At 33.4% G+C, this 19,531-nt stretch overlaps 2 protein-coding genes across 2 annotated transcripts; both read left to right on the top strand.

Moving 5' to 3' along the window:
* The first annotated feature begins 454 nt into the window (after positions 1-454).
* Positions 455-11,035, top strand: LOC101256002 (protein INVOLVED IN DE NOVO 2). The gene is made up of 7 exons (XM_004240901.5): positions 455-644; positions 1,881-2,843; positions 2,921-3,102; positions 7,600-7,689; positions 7,798-8,085; positions 8,457-8,666; positions 10,665-11,035. Exons 2-7 carry the CDS (start codon positions 1,925-1,927, stop codon positions 10,890-10,892), a joined length of 1,917 nt encoding a protein of 638 aa, XP_004240949.1. The 5' UTR covers positions 455-644; positions 1,881-1,924; the 3' UTR covers positions 10,893-11,035.
* A 4,087-nt stretch (positions 11,036-15,122) lies between these two features.
* EXP1 (expansin) lies at positions 15,123-16,741 on the top strand. Its single transcript, NM_001247029.2, has 2 exons — positions 15,123-15,793; positions 16,136-16,741. Exons 1-2 carry the CDS (start codon positions 15,318-15,320, stop codon positions 16,443-16,445), a joined length of 786 nt encoding a protein of 261 aa, NP_001233958.1. The 5' UTR covers positions 15,123-15,317; the 3' UTR covers positions 16,446-16,741.
* Positions 16,742-19,531: the final 2,790 nt, after the last annotated feature.

Here is a 19,531-nt window from a genome sequence, read left to right as displayed (position 1 = left end):
AAAAATTTCATAAATGAAACTTAACCAAACTTATGAGATATGATAATTAATTAATTAATAAAAGATATATTGATGATTACAAATTATCTTAATATGAGTGTAAAATAACTTATATTATTATTATTATTATTATGGAAAATGCATAAGTAACTCCCTAGACTATGACCAAAATCTCAGAGACACGTCTAAACTAAACTAAGGAACTTTTACTCCTTTGAACTTATTTTTTTTGTAATTTTGTGCACTTTTTGGACTTAAATAACATCTAAATATCTCTCACGCGCCTCAATTGCATGGAGTCACGGAATGTGTCATATAAGACAAAAGGTACATAAAATTACAAAAAAAAAGGTTAGGGGTAATATAACCTTAGTTTAGATAATGTATATCTCTGAAATGAGTTGTGTATTTTCCGTTATTATTATTATTATTATATTAATTAAATTAAATATAGAAATATATTGTTTTTTTTTCTCATATAAATAGGAACAAGTGACTACAAATGTGTGATTTTGTCTGTGCTCAGCAAAACCCAATTTACTAAAGCTCGCTCACTACCTACCAGAAAACCCTACTCACTCTTCAAGAGAATCTGCTGCCAAATGCCTTCTTTTGCCGCTTGAAGCTCCTTCTGGAAAATTCAGGCAAGTAGATCTGAGACTGATTTACGATTATTTGCCTCTCTGCTTGTTTTGTGTTGTTTAACAGAGTTCTAATTTGTAATTTTTGACTCTGCTTTGTCTGCCTTGGATGCATGTCTCTGTATACATTTGATTGCTGTTTGTGTCTGTTTTTTTGGTTGATTAGTAGTTTGGCTGCTCAAGAATATGAAGAAAGCCAAGGAAATGAACAATTCAAGTAGCTCTGTATTTTATTTTAGTAAAATGTAGCTTCCATATGGCTTAGGTTATTATCAAAATGTCTTCATTTATGAATTTGAAGCTATAATTGGACATGTATGGGAGCTATTTCTGGATAATCACTTATCTTTTGAGTCCGTTTAGGGTGTAATTATTGCGATTGACCTCCATGCATTATCATCCTGATTATTCTCCTTCAACTTGCAATTTTTTGTTCGTGACCAAAGAATGTTGGGGTGAAAAAGGAAAAATAGGAAGCACAAAATACCCTATTTTAATAATATTTGTAATTCTGTTGTCTAGAAAACTGTGAATTTTACTGTGGAGAACCGTCAAAGTAAACCTGCTTCTTTTTATTGTGAATGTATAATATATGTAATATCTTTTCAAAATATTGCAATGCTGTGGCCTGTCAAAAAGTCCCTATGCTAGTGTTGATTTCTAGGTCTTTGTATGGGTAGCTATTGGGGAGAACTTCAAAGTAATATTAGTTCTTTTTATTGTGCAAGTGGTTTGTATTTGTAAGGTAGAATGTCTGTGTATCTTACTTCTATTTAGCACATAATTATGTTTCTGACAAGAGGGCAGGGCATGAACTTTATCATGAAAGGTAAATTATTGGGATGAGTTTTACATTTTCTTCTTCTTCCAAGCAATTGGTGCTTATTGACTGTCATGAGTTCTTGTTATAGTCTTTTGATTGGTTCATTTTTCCATGAATTGTTGTGAATGAAATTAAGTGTATCAAAATTTAATAAACATTTCTTTAATGGGAATATCAAAACCTTTGATAACAAACACTTCATGTGAGAAATTTCCATATAACATTTTGCTTCTACATGCTTGATTTGATAACTACTATTCATGCCTTTAGCCTCTCTGTATCTCCTTTGACAGGGGCTGGGTTTGAAGGGTAAAGTAAGCTGAACTAATGTGGTTAAAATACCCCTGAGCTAGTATAATTTAGGATGCTCACTTCCACCTACAACTGATGAGGTTATTCGTTTTTTTATTTTCCAGGTGTCATTCTTGAACACTTAAATCTTGCAAGAAGGGGGAGTTCTATGGATTATAGCTCCGGGGAAGACACTGATATAAGTGAATCAGAGATTGAAGAATATGGAGAAAAATCTTACGAAGATTTGAAGAGCGGAAGCCGTTCTCTTAAGATATCAGATGTGGCATATACTTGCCCATATTGTCCAAAGAAAAGAAAGCGTGACTTTTTGTACAAGGAACTCGTACAGCATGCAAGTGGGGTGGGAAGCTGTAGCTCCAATAAAAGAACTGCAAGAGAAAAGGCGAATCATCTTGGGTTGGCAAAGTACTTGGAAACTGATGCTGCAGTTGCTGCTGATTCATCTAAACCTGATGCCGAGCCAGATACTCAAACTGACCCTCTTGCGGATCATGACCGTGATGAGATGTTTGTCTGGCCTTGGATCGGGGTTGTTGTGAACATTCCTACTGAATACAAGGATGGACGCAATGTGGGAGAAAGTGGTTCTAAGCTGAGGGATCAGTTGACAAGGAGAGGTTTCAACCCTACAAGGGTACGTCCTCTGTGGAATTACCAAGGCCATTCTGGTACAGCTCTTGTTGAATTCAACAAAGACTGGTCAGGATTTGGTAATGCAATGGCGTATGAGAAGGCTTATGAGGCTGACCATCATGGCAAGAAGGACTGGAAAGTCAACCATAGTAAAAACTCTGATCTGTATGCTTGGATTGCTCGTGCCGATGACTATAAAGCTATTAATATCATCGGTGAAAATCTCCGCAAGGTTGGAGACCTTAGAACCATTTCCGATATCATGGAAGAAGAAGCTCGGAAGACGAACAAGCTCGTTTCTAATTTGACAAATGTTATTGAAGTCAAGAAGTTACACCTAAAGGAGATGGCAGACAAATTTAAGGAGACTTCACAGTCTTTGAAACAATTGGTTGAAGAGAAAGATAAACTGCATCAAGCGTACAATGAAGGTTAGGAGTCTGTATATGCTGTTACAAACTCTTGTTATCTATAATGCTTCATGTCCTTGCATTTGTTTTATGAGCAGAGATAAGAAAAATCCAGTCAAGTGCACGTGATCATTTCCAGAAGATATTTAATGATCATGAAAAGTTGAAATTGCAATTGGAATCGCAAAAGAAAGAGCTTGAGCTACGAGGTAGAGAACTGGAGAAACGCGAGGCGAAAAATGAAAGTGATAGGAAGAAACTGTCTGAGGATCTTGAACAGGTATAACTTTTCGTCCTTGGCTGTTACATGTCTGAATCTGAAATTGTACCATCCTTTTTATTTATTCATCCGAAATTGAGGGTCTACTAGCTGCAGGATGCTTCTCCTTCCGTAAGGGTTAAATTTTGTGTAGTGGCTCACAACATTTGCTGATGTTATGATGACCTAGTCTAGTCTATGATCAAAGCATGATATGAGAACTACTGCATGTAGTTATGACAGTGGTTTGGACATTCCAGTTTTCTGTATCCAGACTCTTCTTTGCCAGTGTTTCTATGATGGAGCCTCTGTGTTTAGTCAGATTCTAACTTAATCAGTTTATTTCCTCTCTTTTCTTCTTTATCTTCCTCTTCACCTTGTTCTTTACAGTTTCTAATGCTCTGAAACACTAGGTGGGCAGTGTTGCTCCAAAATGCTAAAGCATGTATATGTGGTCGCTCAAGTAATGAAGTGTGAGTAGAGTATGCACACACAAGTATACATAGTTATGCTCAATTAATGAAATGTGATTAGAGTATCGTTCCGCTGAGGACTTGATATTAACTAATTAAACTATAGACACACAAGATTTTCTAGTTAGTACGGGAAAATTAAAACTCAATATAATTTTAGGTGATTTAAATAATTAAATCTAACTTATAACTAAAATCAAGAAATAAATTGACAAATAGCAAGAAAAACAAACTTGCTAACTTTTAAGAAATTCACAAAATAAAAATCCTAGGGTATATTACTTTTTTGATAACCGTGGTGTCCATGTTAGCTTGTGCGCGACTAAATTGTACGGGGTACCTACTACCTCTCACTAGCATGGGTACCGGGTAACTTTGTCGACTAAAGCTTAGTTAGGTGCGAAGAAATCATCTAGTATTTTTGCATCCATTGGGATTTGAACGTGCGATCTCATGATTCTCAACTCACTTCATTGAACACTAGGCACACACTTGGGTGCTGAAGAAGCCTAAGGTTATTCCCTTGACAATCTTGTTAGGACCAAATGTTTATTCTAATAAATTAATCTGCAAGAGTTGCTAACCTAGTGTTTGCTCATTAAACACTAGGCACACACTTGGGTGCTGAAGAAGCCTAAGGTTATTCCCTTGACAATCTTGTTAGGACCAAATGTTTATTCTAATAAATTAATCTGCAAGAGTTTCAATTCCTACTCGCTCATTCAAATTAACCTTCACGACATGTGTATGAGAATAGAATTTATAAGAATCTGTCTATGTAAGATGATCAGGTATATGCCTATTCACCCACGCAGCAATTCCCTAATGCTCATGAACATATGCTAGCCTTTCAAAAACAAGATGAATCAAATAACTAGGCAAAACAAGAAAATTAAGAAAGCAAGAAATTTTTTGAAAAAAACACAACTCAGTAGCAATAACTAGAACGGGTAATTATGAACTTGAATTATGCAAAAGTAAGTATTTATTCAATAGGAAATCCACAAGTTGGATGATTCAACTTGAAAACCCCCTTTACAAGTTTCAAAGCAACCATGAATACCATCCATCCCAGTGTTTCAGAAGATGCTTGCCTCACGCTTTAGGCGAATCAGAGATCTTGTGCCCTTTTGCTGAGGTGAGGGCATTTTCTTAAGTTAGACCGCTCGCAGCTTCTTCTTCTTTTTGGGTTCTTTCAATGATTTTCAGTCCAAAACTAGGGTCTTGAGGTGCCTTGCTTCTCCTTTCTTCTTCGTCTTCTTTCCTTTCTCTCTTTTTCTGGTAGCAACTCTTTTTTCCAGCTGTTTCTGGTGTCACTTCAAGAAGGCAAACACTTCGCGTCGCCTCAGTTAAGCAGCCCCTCATTGGTTTATGTCTCCTCTTGCTCTCCAATACATTGATCCATCCACAGAAAATACCATTCAAATTCAAAATAAGCTAACCCTGCCATTCTTTGAAAGTCACTCTTTACTAGGTCTAATTAATACATATAAAAAAACATAACAACCCCTAATTAGTCCATTAAACGAATTGAGCTGAATGTATGATTGTCTTAGGTAATTTGTCATAGCCACATTTACTTCTCTTCAGGGTTGACTCCTAGTAAACCATCTCCGCAATTGCGTCCCTTGATTCCACTTTTGTGTAGTGTTCTTATCAACAGAAAAAAGCTCAAACAAGTTATAAGGTATGTTGGGGCTTAAGCACAAAGCATAAATAAAGAGTGTGCTTTAATGAAGAAAGGCACAAATGGAGAAAAAAATACAAATATATATGTTGGAGTCCAAGAGTAATAATTATAAGCACAAATAACAAATATATGGAGAACGAATTTGATTTTTTAAATTTATGATAAAGTAGTATATCAATTGTTTAGTGTAAGCCTCATCAGAAACACTCATGAGAGCCTTGATGACTACACTTAAGCACACATTAAGCGAGGCGAAGCGCTCGACATACTCTGAGCCTCACTTCAGGGCTTAAGCGTGCCTTTGACAACACTCCTATTGTGGAAGTTGCTGGCTCCTTCGCGATCCCGATCGATATTGCTGACAACTGTATTCTGCACAGTTGCTGCAGCCTGTAAACTCAGGTTTGGTCCTTTTTGGAGGTTCCATCCCTGGGTACTTAAGCTCCCCCATCTTCTATAAAATTGCAAGACGTGCATCGTCATAGGATTCTACCAAGGATCCTCCAAGGGTTCCACCAAGGCTCTTCTGGGCGTCTATCTTCATTGCATAAGCTTGTAAGTGTATTAACTCCTTATCATGTGATCTTGTGAAGGGTCTTCAGACTTGTGTACTAGGGTTGCCATCAAACCTAGGGTTCACAGCTAGTATCTGAGAGTTGATTAGGCTATGAATGATTAAGCTCATAATCTTGAATATATTATTCAAGAATGTAAATTAATTCAAAGAATAAGTTTAATCCATAACAATCATGAGACAGTGGTTGATCTATTATATACCATTTTATGACCGCACTTTCAGGTTTACTTTCGTTTACTACTTATCATTATGTGCATCAAAGAAGTTTTCTAAAAGTCGTTTTTTTTTTTTGAAACTGGTAACATTGTACTCCTCAGCATTACGAGCTATGCTGGCCACCTCCAAAAGTGTTAGTTGCATAGAAAAACCAACAAAAAACAGGACTACTTACAAAGCTCCTATGAAATCCTTTCATGAAATAAGGAATCTCATCTGCTAGTTTTATCCATTTCGAAGATCATTAGCCTGGATACCTTACTCCTCTCGTTCCTAATAGAAATTGTTGTTCCATTCTATAATCACCATCATCTTCATTATATATATCGCCTTTTAACTTCAAAATCTCACCTTTAATTATCAAACTCTCTTCTTTCATATCTATATTTTTGGGCTTTTTTCATAATTTTCTTCTAATGTTAGCTCACAACTTTGCAATGCACATTATAAAACACAAGAGTAGTTTTCTAATAATAATAATAATAATAATAATAATAATAATAACAACAACAATAGACTTACTCATATATGTTTTAATGTTATATAAATAGCCGAATGGTTTGGGCTTGGGACTTTCATGTTGGAGGGTTCAAGTTCAAAACCCCTTGTCAGTGAAAGCAAGGGGTTTGCCTTCTGCATCGAGCTCGTCGCAATGGGCTTGTCTAGTGCGGGTTACCTCTCCTATGTGGTTTGTGAGCTATTGCATAGGAGTGGAGTTTTTACTTTGTGCGCACCCAAAAGGTAGCGGCTGTTGGTTTGCCTTGTCATAATTCTTTTTTTTTTTAGATATAACCGAATTAAACCCCCTTGATAACTTGATGTGCACTCATTAGACAGTGGTCGATCCATTATGTACCATTTGCGACTCCACTTTCAGGCTTACTTTCATTTTATACTTGTATCGGGTGCATCAAAGTAGTTTTCTGAAAGTAGTTTCTTTGGGTGGATGTTGGAATCCTTTCAACAAATAAGGAATAGCATCTGCTTCAATTATCAATTTAGAAGATTGTTAACATGAACACATTACTCTGTTGAAGTTGAGTCATGTGTATCTTGATTGAAATTGTTGCTCCAATCTCTAAATGCCATCATTTCTTCCTTGACTATTCATTATGTATCACTGAATTCAAAAACATTATCTTCAATAGTCAAAAACTCTCTTTTAATATCTTCTGTATATTTTGGGGCTTTTCATTATTTTCTTGTAATGAAAGCTCACAACTTCCAATGCACTCCATAAAACAGAAGAATGAGTTCTTATTAATAATAACAACACTAAACTTACTCATAAATATTTTAGTAATTATACAAATATATCCGAATGAAACCCTTAGATCACTTAATGTGCATTCATAGACAGTGGTTGATCCATTATATACGATTTGATGACTCCACTTTCAGGTTTACTTCCATTTTATACTTTAGTTATGTGCATCAATTCTTTTTCTTTCTAAAAGTTGTTGGGTGGATGTTGGAATCCTTTCATGAAACTAGGAAGAACATTTGCTGCTTTTGTCCATTTTGAAGATGGTTAACTTGAACACCTGTCATTGTTATTCCAGAATGCTACTCTAAATACCTCACTTAGTGCCGCAGCTGAAGAGCAAAGAAAGGTTGACGAGAAAGTACTGAAATTGGCTGAAGAGCAGAAGGTGCGTGTATTTCTGGTTTTGCTCTTAGTATTGTAACTCTCTTCGTCTCTTATGTCTAGTTCATATAACAAATAACTAATCACTTAGATGTCATCTTGCTGATTGCAGAGGCAAAAGGAAGATCTCCATAAGAGAATAATTCAGCTGGAAAAACAACTTGATGCGAAACAAGCGGTAGAGCTTGAAATTGAGCAGTTGAGAGGGTCATTGAACGTGATGAAACATATTGAAGATGAAGGTGATCAAGAAGTTTTGAAAAAGGTGGACACACTCCTTAAAAGTTTAAGAGAGAAGGAAGAGGAATATGATGGTTTGGAAGCATTAAATCAAACTCTGATAGTGAAGGAAAGAAACAGTAATGATGAGCTGCAAGACGCTCGCAAAGAATTGGTTAATGTAAGTGAAGTAAATTAATTCTATACTAGTCATAGCCTATTTATAATTATTGTACAATAAATTCCTGCTTGAGATGGCGCTATTTAACATATTGTTTTTAGAATTTAGTTTCTACTGAACATTTGGTTTTATACTATCTCTTGATGGTTGGTTACATTTACTTATTTACATTCATGTATTTCTGATTGACCATGGTTTCCCAATCGTTTTTAGCTTTGAAATGTTTATCTAGGATGCCATTATTTAGGTTTCTACGAGGGGATAATACTACTTTGTTATCTTTCTTGCTTTCCATTATTTTTATGTCCTCCTCGCTTTTGTGGCGGTGTTGTGTAGCTCTGGGTAATCTAGTAACTGAATTGCTCTTATAGGGTTTGAAGGAACTACCGAGAGTTGGTCCAATTGGTGTTAAGAGGATGGGGGAGCTTGACAACAGACCATTCCATGAAGCAATGAAGAGGAACTATAATGAGTCAGAAGCAGATGAAAGAGCTACAGAGTTATGCTCATTGTGGGAGGAATACCTTAGAGACCCTGGATGGCATCCCATTAAAGTCGTTATGATTAACGGGAAACCTGAGGTATGCTTTTCATTCACAGTGGAATCTCTAGTTCTTTTCTGTCCTTTTTATTAGGACAATGGATTCTATATTTTTCAACTCCGAAATAAAAACAGGAGGGAATCAACAGTACTTTGACTTCCATTTTTTTTAATTTCTAGTTTTCTACTACAAAGATGTCATGTAGGTTGATAGGGTGTTTATCAAGTTTTTATTAGTTGGATTCACTGTTGTCGTGGGATATATTTTCAGTATGTTTACATGTTTAGGAATTTTTACTGGCAGGTATAGCTTATTTAATATTATACCATCTCATTGCTCATGCAATGAGAATTTGCAAGTCTCTTTTTCGTACAACACATGAATTTCAATCATTTTTGTTATTCCATAATACATCCTATTTTCGGACTAGAAAAATGGAACAAGTCCTAGTATATCACGTGCTCCTAAATACATTTATTTCTTGGTCTAAAAACTATCGAAGGTCCTGGCGAATCAATGACATTTTGTTGAAAATATGTCTCAGGAATTTGCAGAAATAAAACAGCTGGCTACATTTTCAATAAAGATTTCTTTTGCAGAAATTTAGTTTATGAGTAGCTAACTTTTAGGAATTTTGATATACATATATTATTAGAGTCCTGTGTGGCTTGAATTTAGGAGTTAGGTTCCTTTTGTTTGTTATTTGAACTTGCAGATAAGTTTAGTAGCATATTTTCTATTTTCTGGTTAGAAATTATAGCTACAAATGTATGTCTCTGGGTTATTAATAAAATAATTTCCTTGGCAACTCTGCAGTACTTTTTTTCTCTAAGCCTTTCTCTGTTACTTCCCTAATGTCTTTGCTAAAAACCAACAAATTTTATAGCAAGTTGACAATTGTTTACAGGAAAATAATGCTAAAAAATGTCAAGAAGTTCACTTTTAAGTACAACTGCTGAAAGCCTTCAAGTATGCTATTCTGAGGACTAATTGATAACAATTGTTTTTCAGAATAAAAAAAAGAAATTAGAGTTGTTTTTAGGAAAAGGTTATGAGAAAAAATAAAAATGGAAGAGGGGGTTATGTTTCCTATGCAGCTACTAGTTTGATGTAGTAGTAGTTTAATCGTTGATTATGTTTTTACGGAGACAGAAAAATACAACTAGAGACAAGGTTCTTTAGGAAATAGTACTACTATCTACCACAAAATCCCAATGAAACAAGTGAGGGCAAAGTTGGTAGGATACGAACAACATAGCAAAAATCACGGCTTTAAGTATGCATTTTATCTGTCACTGAGTGCATTTTTGGGATAGCTGGATTTGCCTATGTTGGTACTTGGTAGATATTATAATGCTGGAGCTTACTGCTTCTACTTGATATAATTGACACACCCATGGATGTATTTCTATGTTCTATGTGATTGGCGTAACAGTAAATCTCAAAACATTTCCATAAGTTGCAGTGCGAAAAATAATAATTTAGAAGGTTCTGATGGTGATATGAGGCCAATTTGAAGGTGTCAAGTAGGAAAGTGAACCACATAATTTACTAATTTAAAACAAAGGGATCTGTTTTATGAACATTTGAATTTGTAAAAACCAACTGCAGGAAATTTCCGACTTATATGTAGACAATTTTAAACATTAAAGCATTCTTAAACAGTATCAAGTAGTTGTGTAATTGAAATTTAAATTCTTAACAAAGATATATTTTACAAAAATAAAAAGATTGAAACAAACTGAAATATCAACTTCACCTTAGTTACATACATTTGAGAACCTTCCTGTAAATGCAATTAACAATTATCTTTGATGTGTGTGTTTTTAGTCCCTTTTTGTTTTGTTTTTCCTGTGTGAAATGATGGTAGGAAATAGTAGATTCATTTTATTGTGAGTTCTGGGATCTGTTGGTTTGGTCTTAGTGTTGGATATGTTGAAAAAACTGGTTATGTATGTAGGTTCTTTTTCTTTGGTTACTTGTATTTGCATAGAGGTAACATCAATTATGTAAAATGCTGGTGTTACTCCTTTTCAGAATGTTATAGACGAAGAAGATGAAAAGCTGAAAGACTTGAAAAGAAATTATGGTGAAGAAGTTTGCAAAGCTGTGACAGCAGCTTTGATGGAGGTAAACGATTACAACCCGAGTGGAAGATACATCATCTCAGAGCTGTGGAATTATGCGGTGAATAAGAAAGCTACTTTGGAGGAGGGAGTTACTGTGTTACTAAACATGTGGAAAAAGAAGAGAGGATCTGATTGAGGCTTCTATGTGCTTTCCTTAGCCGTTTAGGCAGCCCCAAGAATGGGGTGGGTGTGATAACATGTGACAACAACTTCAAACTCGTAATAACTATTAGAACCATGAATTCTTGTGTGAATAAGATGCACTCTGTGTTCCGATTACCCTGTCGTTTATTTTATTTGGGGGGTTGAGCTTCCTCCTCCTGTGACTTAATCATAAGGATAAGGTTTTCAATGCCATTTAGTTGGTGAGATATGTAGTGTGAGATGCAGGTATGTCAATTCTTGCAAGAGCACTGTCATCTTCCAAGTCAGGTAATGGAGTCTAATAAAGTAAACTATAACAACTCAGTGAAATCCCTACAACTATGTATGTAGATGCACTGAATAACTCTAATCTAATGTTCATGTCTCTCCGAGTATTGTATATTGCTGCCAATATCTTCTTCTTGTTGCGTCTCTTCCTTTAATACTCGTCTCATCTTCCCTGCAATCAGTGTAAACACAACCATCTCTGTTCTCCTATTAACTTCATATAGCTTTGTGTGATGGTGAGATGTACCTACCATTCAGTTTTCAAGGAATATATTTTCATCCACTTTGTGTACAAGTATCTTCATATAATAATTCATGGATCCATCTTTTTCACGAGTCCGGAGCCTAAAGAGTATAAAATATTATCAAAATTTTCAAAATGGTATATATAATTTTATATTAATCAAAACGGCAAAACTGCTGGAACAACAGCGATTTCTTGCGTCGAAAAAAGTAAAATAACAGTGATTTTATAAAATGTGATTTTTTTTTAAAAAATTAAAATTGCATTGTGATTTTCGTTTTCTTTTAAAAATATTTATCTTTTTAATTTTTTTTTGAAAACTCACAAAAATCGCTCCCATAGGAGTGTTTCATTTTTTTTCATTAAAATCGCTGCCAGTGATTTTCTTTTAAAAAAAGTTCAAAGAAAATCGCTGCTTACGCAGCGATTTTATTTTAACAAAATCTTTTTTTTTCAAGAAAATTGCTGCAAAAGGCAGTGATTTAAATTTTTTTTCAAGAAAATTGCTCCATAGGCAGCGATTTTAATTTTTAAATTTTTTGAAAAAATCACATTTTGCAAAATCGCTGCAGTAACAGCGATTTTGTTTTTCCCGGCGGAGAAAATCGCTGTTGTTCCAGCGATTCTGCCGTTTTAGTTAATATAAAATTTTATATACCGTTTTAAAATTTTTGTTAATATTTTATACGCTTTAGACTCCGGACTCCCTTTTTCACGATCACTTGCCATAATAGCTACCCAACTGAAGATATGTTTCAGATTCTTGAATGTTTAACATTCAAGCCCCCTACTTCTTTTGGATGCTCATGCTCTTCTGTTGATGTATTCTCTACACTTTCTGTCAACCTCTTTTAAGGAGGCAATATGATAACACAACCCCACAAATTGTTTCAGCTTTAGTCATTCAACTTCATTTTTTTTAAGTACTATTAAATACCATTGTTTTGTTCAGTACAAGTGTTCAGGCCGTGTTACACAAACATTAAAAAGGGCAAAAAAAAAACCATTCATTGTTCAACTAAGGTCTCCAGAAATTGATAAACTTCCACCTCCAACTCCCAAACTCGTCAGAATCATATATTCTCTTCACCACATAGTTGTTATATTTTTTTTAAAAAAATACAAATTATATGAACTTTTACTGATATTTAATATGTATGTTTTCATCACATCATATATGAGAAAAATTATAACTTGTAATATATTTTGTATTTATCTTTTGAATATGTAAAGTTTTGTTTAAAAATCTAATTCGGTACTTCACAATCTTTTTCCGGAAAGAAATCCCCACAATAAAGAAAAAAACATTTACAAATATGGACCCTTCATAAATTTTTAACCTAAGTTTCTTCCACATAGTTGTAAATATTTTTTTTTAAAATTTAACCTTTTAGTCCGTTATAATTTTTATATATATTTTTTAGTCACTCTTGCTCTTCTTTAATATCAGTTTCTTAATTACGTATTTAAGAAAACAAATTAAAAATATTTTAATACATTCTATATATTCTTAATTTAAAATTACAAAATTAAATTTTATTTTTCTTAAATTTCATATTTGAGATGTAATTTGTAAATAAATTGTGAATGAAAAAGGAAATACAGGATCAAAGTTGATAGGGTAGGAAGTCCTTTAGACTAATTTTTGAGAATTTTAAGAAATCTGATAATGTTAGAGTTAATTACATTTTATCCATACTTCTTTTCAAATTATAAAATTCACTTAAATTTGGTGGAAGCCGGATACACACCAAAATGTTTCGATACATCGCATTCTGGTATCGGATGCATTGCTTAGTTATTCGATATATGACATCTCAATTTCGGATAAATCACTCAATGTTCAATACATCAATCAACGTCCTGATACATTACGTACGTCCTTATGTATGGCATAAAATGATATATTCGATCGATACATCACGTAAAGTGATGTATCCAAAAATATAAGAGAGTAGAAAATTATATTTTTCAAAACAAAATATCATTTTCCTATATACATATTTATCAATATATCTCTTATTAATTAATTAGTGTATTTCATAAGTTCGGTTAAATTTGATTTACCAATTTATATTTTATTTTTATATAACAAATTTATTTTACATTTATATGTTATTATTTTTACATTTTGTATTTTATTTGACGTATTATTTTGCAAGATCTAGAACAAGAAAAGCTAATACTGATCGAAAAATTGAATATGTACATTTTAGTTTAATTAAAATTTTATTATAAATATTTAAAATAATTTATCTGTATAAAATAATTCTGATATTAAAAGTCCACTGATGACTCACAAAAGTTCTTTTTGAAAAAGATTAGTTAAACCTTATAAAAAATACTTGTCAAATAAATTAGCCAGCATACAAATCATAATATATATATATATATATATATATATATATATTTTTTTTTTTTTTTAAAAAAACGTTTTTCTAAAATAATATTTTTGAAAACTACTTGTAAATAAATATAAACAATGTAAAAGGGGGCCACATCCATGATTTGTGAGACATTCAACTGCACTGATGCTTCAATTTAAAGAAAATAAAGAAAAAAGGGAGTTTGACCAAAGTGAGATATGTAGGGCGTAATATATGGGCCGATGATTGCGGTGGATAGTTTACCTCAAATTTGGCCACTTTCCATATTGTCAAACACACTATATTATTAATTTATTTTTCAAAACTTCACAATTCCAGCAGCTAAGTTGGCAAAAAGTGAAACCACTAATCAACTAATAGACAAAAATAAAATAAAATAAAAACTAGTACTATTATTATGCTCAAAGTTTTGGGCAAAAACATGATATGCTTTAAGACAAAGAGAATTTTGTAGCATAATGAGATGAGACTGTTATTATTATTTTCGTACCTACTTTCAATTAATTATGCAACGTAACAACAATTTTCAAACACAAGCAACTTAGGTAAATATGGTTCATTTTAGGCTCATAATATGATCTCTCTGTACCACCTAATTGTAATAATTTTACAGTCTTAATATTTATATTATATATTTTTTTTCACATGAGTATTTTAGATAACTTTCAAATGAATTTTTTTTTTCTCTTCTGCATTCAAATACATATTACTGAAATTTTAGCTAATTTTAACACGTATTCAATTTTGTATGATTGAATGTAGACATAATGGAAAAATTGAAAGGGTGTTAAATAAGTTTATTAATTATAAAACATTTGTATTTCAAATTTAGTTAAATAGTGGGAGCGGAAAATTCGGGAGTAATTAATGAAAATGTGTTAAAAAGTGTCAGTAGATTGACGGAATTAAAGATAAAAAGCGGCTGCAAGTGTTCCATGGGAAACCTTTAATGTGATTTGGAACTTTTTTTTTTCTTTCTTTTTTTAATCCCATTCCATTCCAATCAAATCAAATTAAAACAAAACCAAAAGATTCAGTATTATGATTGCTTCATTCATAATCAGAGATTTTATATTTGAGTTTTGAATTTTGTTTTTGAAAGTTCTACTTTCGAATGAGCATTGCAGTATGCGATTCATATTTAGTTGAACCTCAAATGCGAGTGAAATTTGAAAATACAAACACAACGCATCTAAACACACATTTAAGACATCTAAAATCAATAGACTGTACCAACCTATTATGTCAATAGTGTTCAAAATATGTTATTTAATCACTTTGTATATTCAATATTTTTTTCCGACGATTGGACACCTAAAAATAAGACAAAACAAAAAACAAAATAAATATTATTTCTTTTTATGTTTTTGTTCCCGCCAATATGTCCTTTGATTAAGGAGGACCAAACTTAGGTATACACACATAATTTCTCTGTTATAAGTAGTGCTTCTCGTTGCATCATTTTCTTCAACAACCTCAACTCCATTAAATCTTAAGAATGGGTATCATAATTTTCATCCTTGTTCTTCTTTTTGTAGACTCATGTTTCAACATTGTTGAAGGAAGAATCCCTGGTGTTTACTCTGGTGGTTCATGGGAAACTGCACATGCTACATTTTACGGCGGAAGTGATGCTTCTGGAACAATGGGCGGTGCGTGTGGTTATGGAAATTTATACAGCCAAGGATACGGAGTTAACACAGCAGCACTGAGTACTGCTTTGTTTAACAATGGATTAAGTTGTGGAGCCTGTTTTGAACTTAAATGTACAAATACTCCTAATTGGAAATGGTGTCTTCCTGGAAACCCTTCCATTTTAATCACAGCTACCAATTTCTGCCCACCAAATTACGCGTTGCCAAATGACAATGGTGGCTGGTGTAACCCTCCTCGCCCTCACTTTGACCTCGCTATGCCTATGTTTCTCAAACTTGCTCAGTACCGCGCTGGCATTGTTCCTGTAACTTATCGCAGGTAATAAATCAATTAATTAAATATTGTTAAAAAATGACAAAAATTCTTATAATAGTTGGACAATCCTTCTCTCTTTGAGCTAGCTTTTAGGGTGTGAATTAGGTCTAAGATCTAATTTCACGTGGTATCGTCTCACCCGATGCTGACGTTCCCAAAATTAAAATTGCCCACGCACCAGATGCTAACCACTGGTCGTGAGGTAGGGTATTAAAAAATGACAAAAGTTCACATCGATGATTAATGAGATGGGTAGACTTCTTACAAGGCTTGGGCAATCTTCCTCCGTTTGAGCTAACTTTTGGAAATAATTTCAATAGTAACGTGTATTTGTGAAATGTTCAGGATCCCATGCCGAAAGCAAGGAGGAATCAGATTTACCATCAATGGATTCCGTTACTTCAACTTAGTGTTGATCACGAATGTAGCAGGTGCAGGGGATATTATTAAGGTTTGGGTAAAAGGAACAAAGACAAATTGGATTCCATTGAGCCGTAATTGGGGACAAAATTGGCAATCAAATGCGGTTTTAACTGGTCAATCACTCTCTTTCAGAGTTAAAGCTAGTGACCATCGATCTTCTACCTCATGGAATATGGTTCCTTCTCATTGGCAATTTGGCCAAACTTTCATCGGAAAGAATTTCAAAATATAAAATTAGTAAGGGTATTGTTATTTTTAATTTGTGGGAAAACTAGGATATTTCAGAGTGTTGTTCACCTTAGGAAAAGAAATCGAGTCCTCACTGAAAATTCAGATAGATAATTAATTAAATTACTAAAATTTTTCGATATTTTTGAGTGTGTATCAACATTTTAACCTAAGTATGGTTAAATGGAGAGAAAGGTTGAAGTGGCTGCAAAATCATGCAGCCCGCAGCTGTTTTTTTTTTTTTACAATATACATCACAAGTTTTTATAAATGCATTGTCATTCTGTTCAATCTTTTTTACCTTATTTCCTTTTACTAGTTTATCATACCTGTTTTGTAGGTGTGTTGCAACAATTAATAAAATTATATATAAATATAAGAATGATATTTATTAAATAACTATAATTGACGTTAAAATAAATATTGTATTTATATTAATAATTAAAATAAATATTGTACTCAATTATGTTGTTATTATTAAATAAATTTTTTAATAATTAAGACTTCAAATCAGATATTAAAGAATATTAGTTGAATTAGTTCTTACATCTTATTATTACAAATAAGTAAACTACTATAACTCTAATTACTTCGAAGTCAATTGAACAAAATTGTGATTTATTATTTTCTCGAATAATCATGGTTTAATTATTATTTTATATATATATGTCTTCAAAATTAATTAAAACTATATCTATTATATTTTTACTTCTTTGTAAGACACAAGAACTTCTAATATTTAGTATTTTAAAATTTCAAGATCAATTGCAACTTCATTTTCAAAATCTATTTTACACTTGTGATAAAATAAGAATATGTTGAGATCCAAAAAACTTATTTCGTGATGACAGCTAACAGAACCAACGATATTGGGCCTAGGAAGCGGAAGAAATAAGAGAGGGAGGGAGGGAGAGAGAGCAAAGATAGAGGGAGAGAAAGAGAGCAAAGATACTAAGGCAAACGACGAAAGCAATAAAGTTATCTAATAACTAGTTGGATCCCCGTAAACTCGAGAAAATTACCAAACGACCCCCTAATCTATTAGCCATTTCTTAACTACACACTAATATTTTATAGAAGTCCTATTACTCCCCTAAACCTTTTATTTTTGGTACTTTGTAGCCCTTAAACGTTAATCTTTTTTCATTAACCAAATATATGCACATGTTGGTATACACGCGCATGGCGTGTAGTGTGTAGTATTGAATCCAACGTTGTAGAAGCGGCGTTGCCAAAATGGTAAAAAGGGTCGGATGAACGATATAATTGTGTATGCATTTATTTTATAATTGTCTTGTAAATTATGACGGAGATAACTAGTCTAATTATATCAAGAAATTATTTTTTATTATGTGATATGATATATATGCGTGTGCATGTGTATTTGCATGTACGTGTGCATATACATGTGTGTAATAGGGTAAACGAAATAAATTAGGATAGTATGTCCGGACTCGATCACTAATTTTTCGAAAGTTTCATAAATTTACCATTTTCCCCTCCTGTTATTGATCATGAGTCTTTTATGATTGAGTTTTAAAATTTTGATTTTTGAACTTTGAGTTAAAAGTTGAGAATTTGACAAGTTTTGCATTTGAAATGCTAAGTTGTTAAGAAAGTGATTTTTGGTGTCATTTGGAGTTTCGAGTGTCGGAATGAAATTCCATCGATTTCAACACTTCTTGAATGTGAAATCTTTGTGGTAAGAGTTGTCATTTTCAGATTTTGAGTTTTTTTTTTTTTGAGGATTTTAGGTCCTAAGTTGTGAAATTGTGGAATATTAACCTTTGGCTTGACTTTGGTCAACTTTCAGGATTCAGATGCTCGGATAAGATTTACATGAGTTTCGTTGCATTTGGACGATGATTTTAGGCCTATGTGAGGTCTTGGTTGATTATTTTTTAACGGGTCCCGAGCTTGTTTTAACCTTTTTAGGTTTGAGTTAGTTTGTTGTGGTTTTTATGGGTGTCGGGTTAAGGAGACCCCAAATTCGTTTTTTGACGGTTCCATTGAGTTCGGTACATCAAGTACAATTGATTTACATATGTAGTTTATGTTCACGGGATTTTGAACGTCGAGGATCCTTTCAATGTTTGGAGAGTTGACAGTATTTTTGGTGCTGCAAACCTTGCTTTTGTGAAGGTCATGTCGCTTAAGTGACCTCGTGTCACGATCAGAGAATACCCCTAGACGTAATCGACGTCTTCGTCCTCGGAGAGGACTAAGACTAGCCTCTTAGTATTCATAATAAGATGTCTTAGGTTAAAATGCGGAAAAATTAAAACTTTTTATATATTGAGATTTACATAGACCTCTCATATACTACGTAGGGAGTTTACTTAGACTCCTCACATAGGAAGCTTACATAAACTTCTCACTTAGACAACGTAACCAACATATAACAATTTAGTCTAATAATACCCCATCTAAACGAAGTAGAACATTCGGACATAACCCTTAATACAAATTCAAAATTGCCACATAGGACTTACAACAATATCTTCAATAATAGGAGAGAAATGATGTCTTTAGACTATATCAATACTAAGAAGGCAAAGTACGTGGCACCATCCTCAAAACTAGAGGACCTATCAAAACTTGGGGAAAAATCCACGTCTTCTTGCAATCAATCTTGATACCTCAACTGCCCGAACGTACATTGTTTGGGAAAAAGGAAAGGATATGGGTTAGTACATCCACTTGTACTAAGTATGGAAACATATGTGTCACGACCCAAAACGAGCCGCGAGTGGCACCCACATTTATCCTACTATGTGGGCGAACCAACCAATCTAAACCCCAACATTTCAAACATAATAAACAGAATATAATGCGGAAGACTTAAAACTCATTAATATAACCAATAAATAACTTCTAAAATTTATCAATTACTATCCCCAAAATCTGGAAGTCATCATCACAAGAACATCTATCCTCAAATTACTAAATCTAAGAGTATCTAGAAAGCTAAGATAAGTAAACAAATGGTCCATGTCTAAACTTCAAGGACATCAAAACATGAATGAGAGAGAATCCAGTCCGAGCTAGGAACAATAGCTCACCCTGAAATCTGACGCGATGAAGACTGGC

This window comes from Solanum lycopersicum, chromosome 6 (assembly GCF_036512215.1).
Source record: "Solanum lycopersicum chromosome 6, SLM_r2.1".
Classification (NCBI taxonomy): domain Eukaryota; kingdom Viridiplantae; phylum Streptophyta; class Magnoliopsida; order Solanales; family Solanaceae; genus Solanum; species Solanum lycopersicum.
Note: the sequence above shows the minus strand (reverse complement) of the source record. Positions and strands in the feature narration are given on the sequence as shown.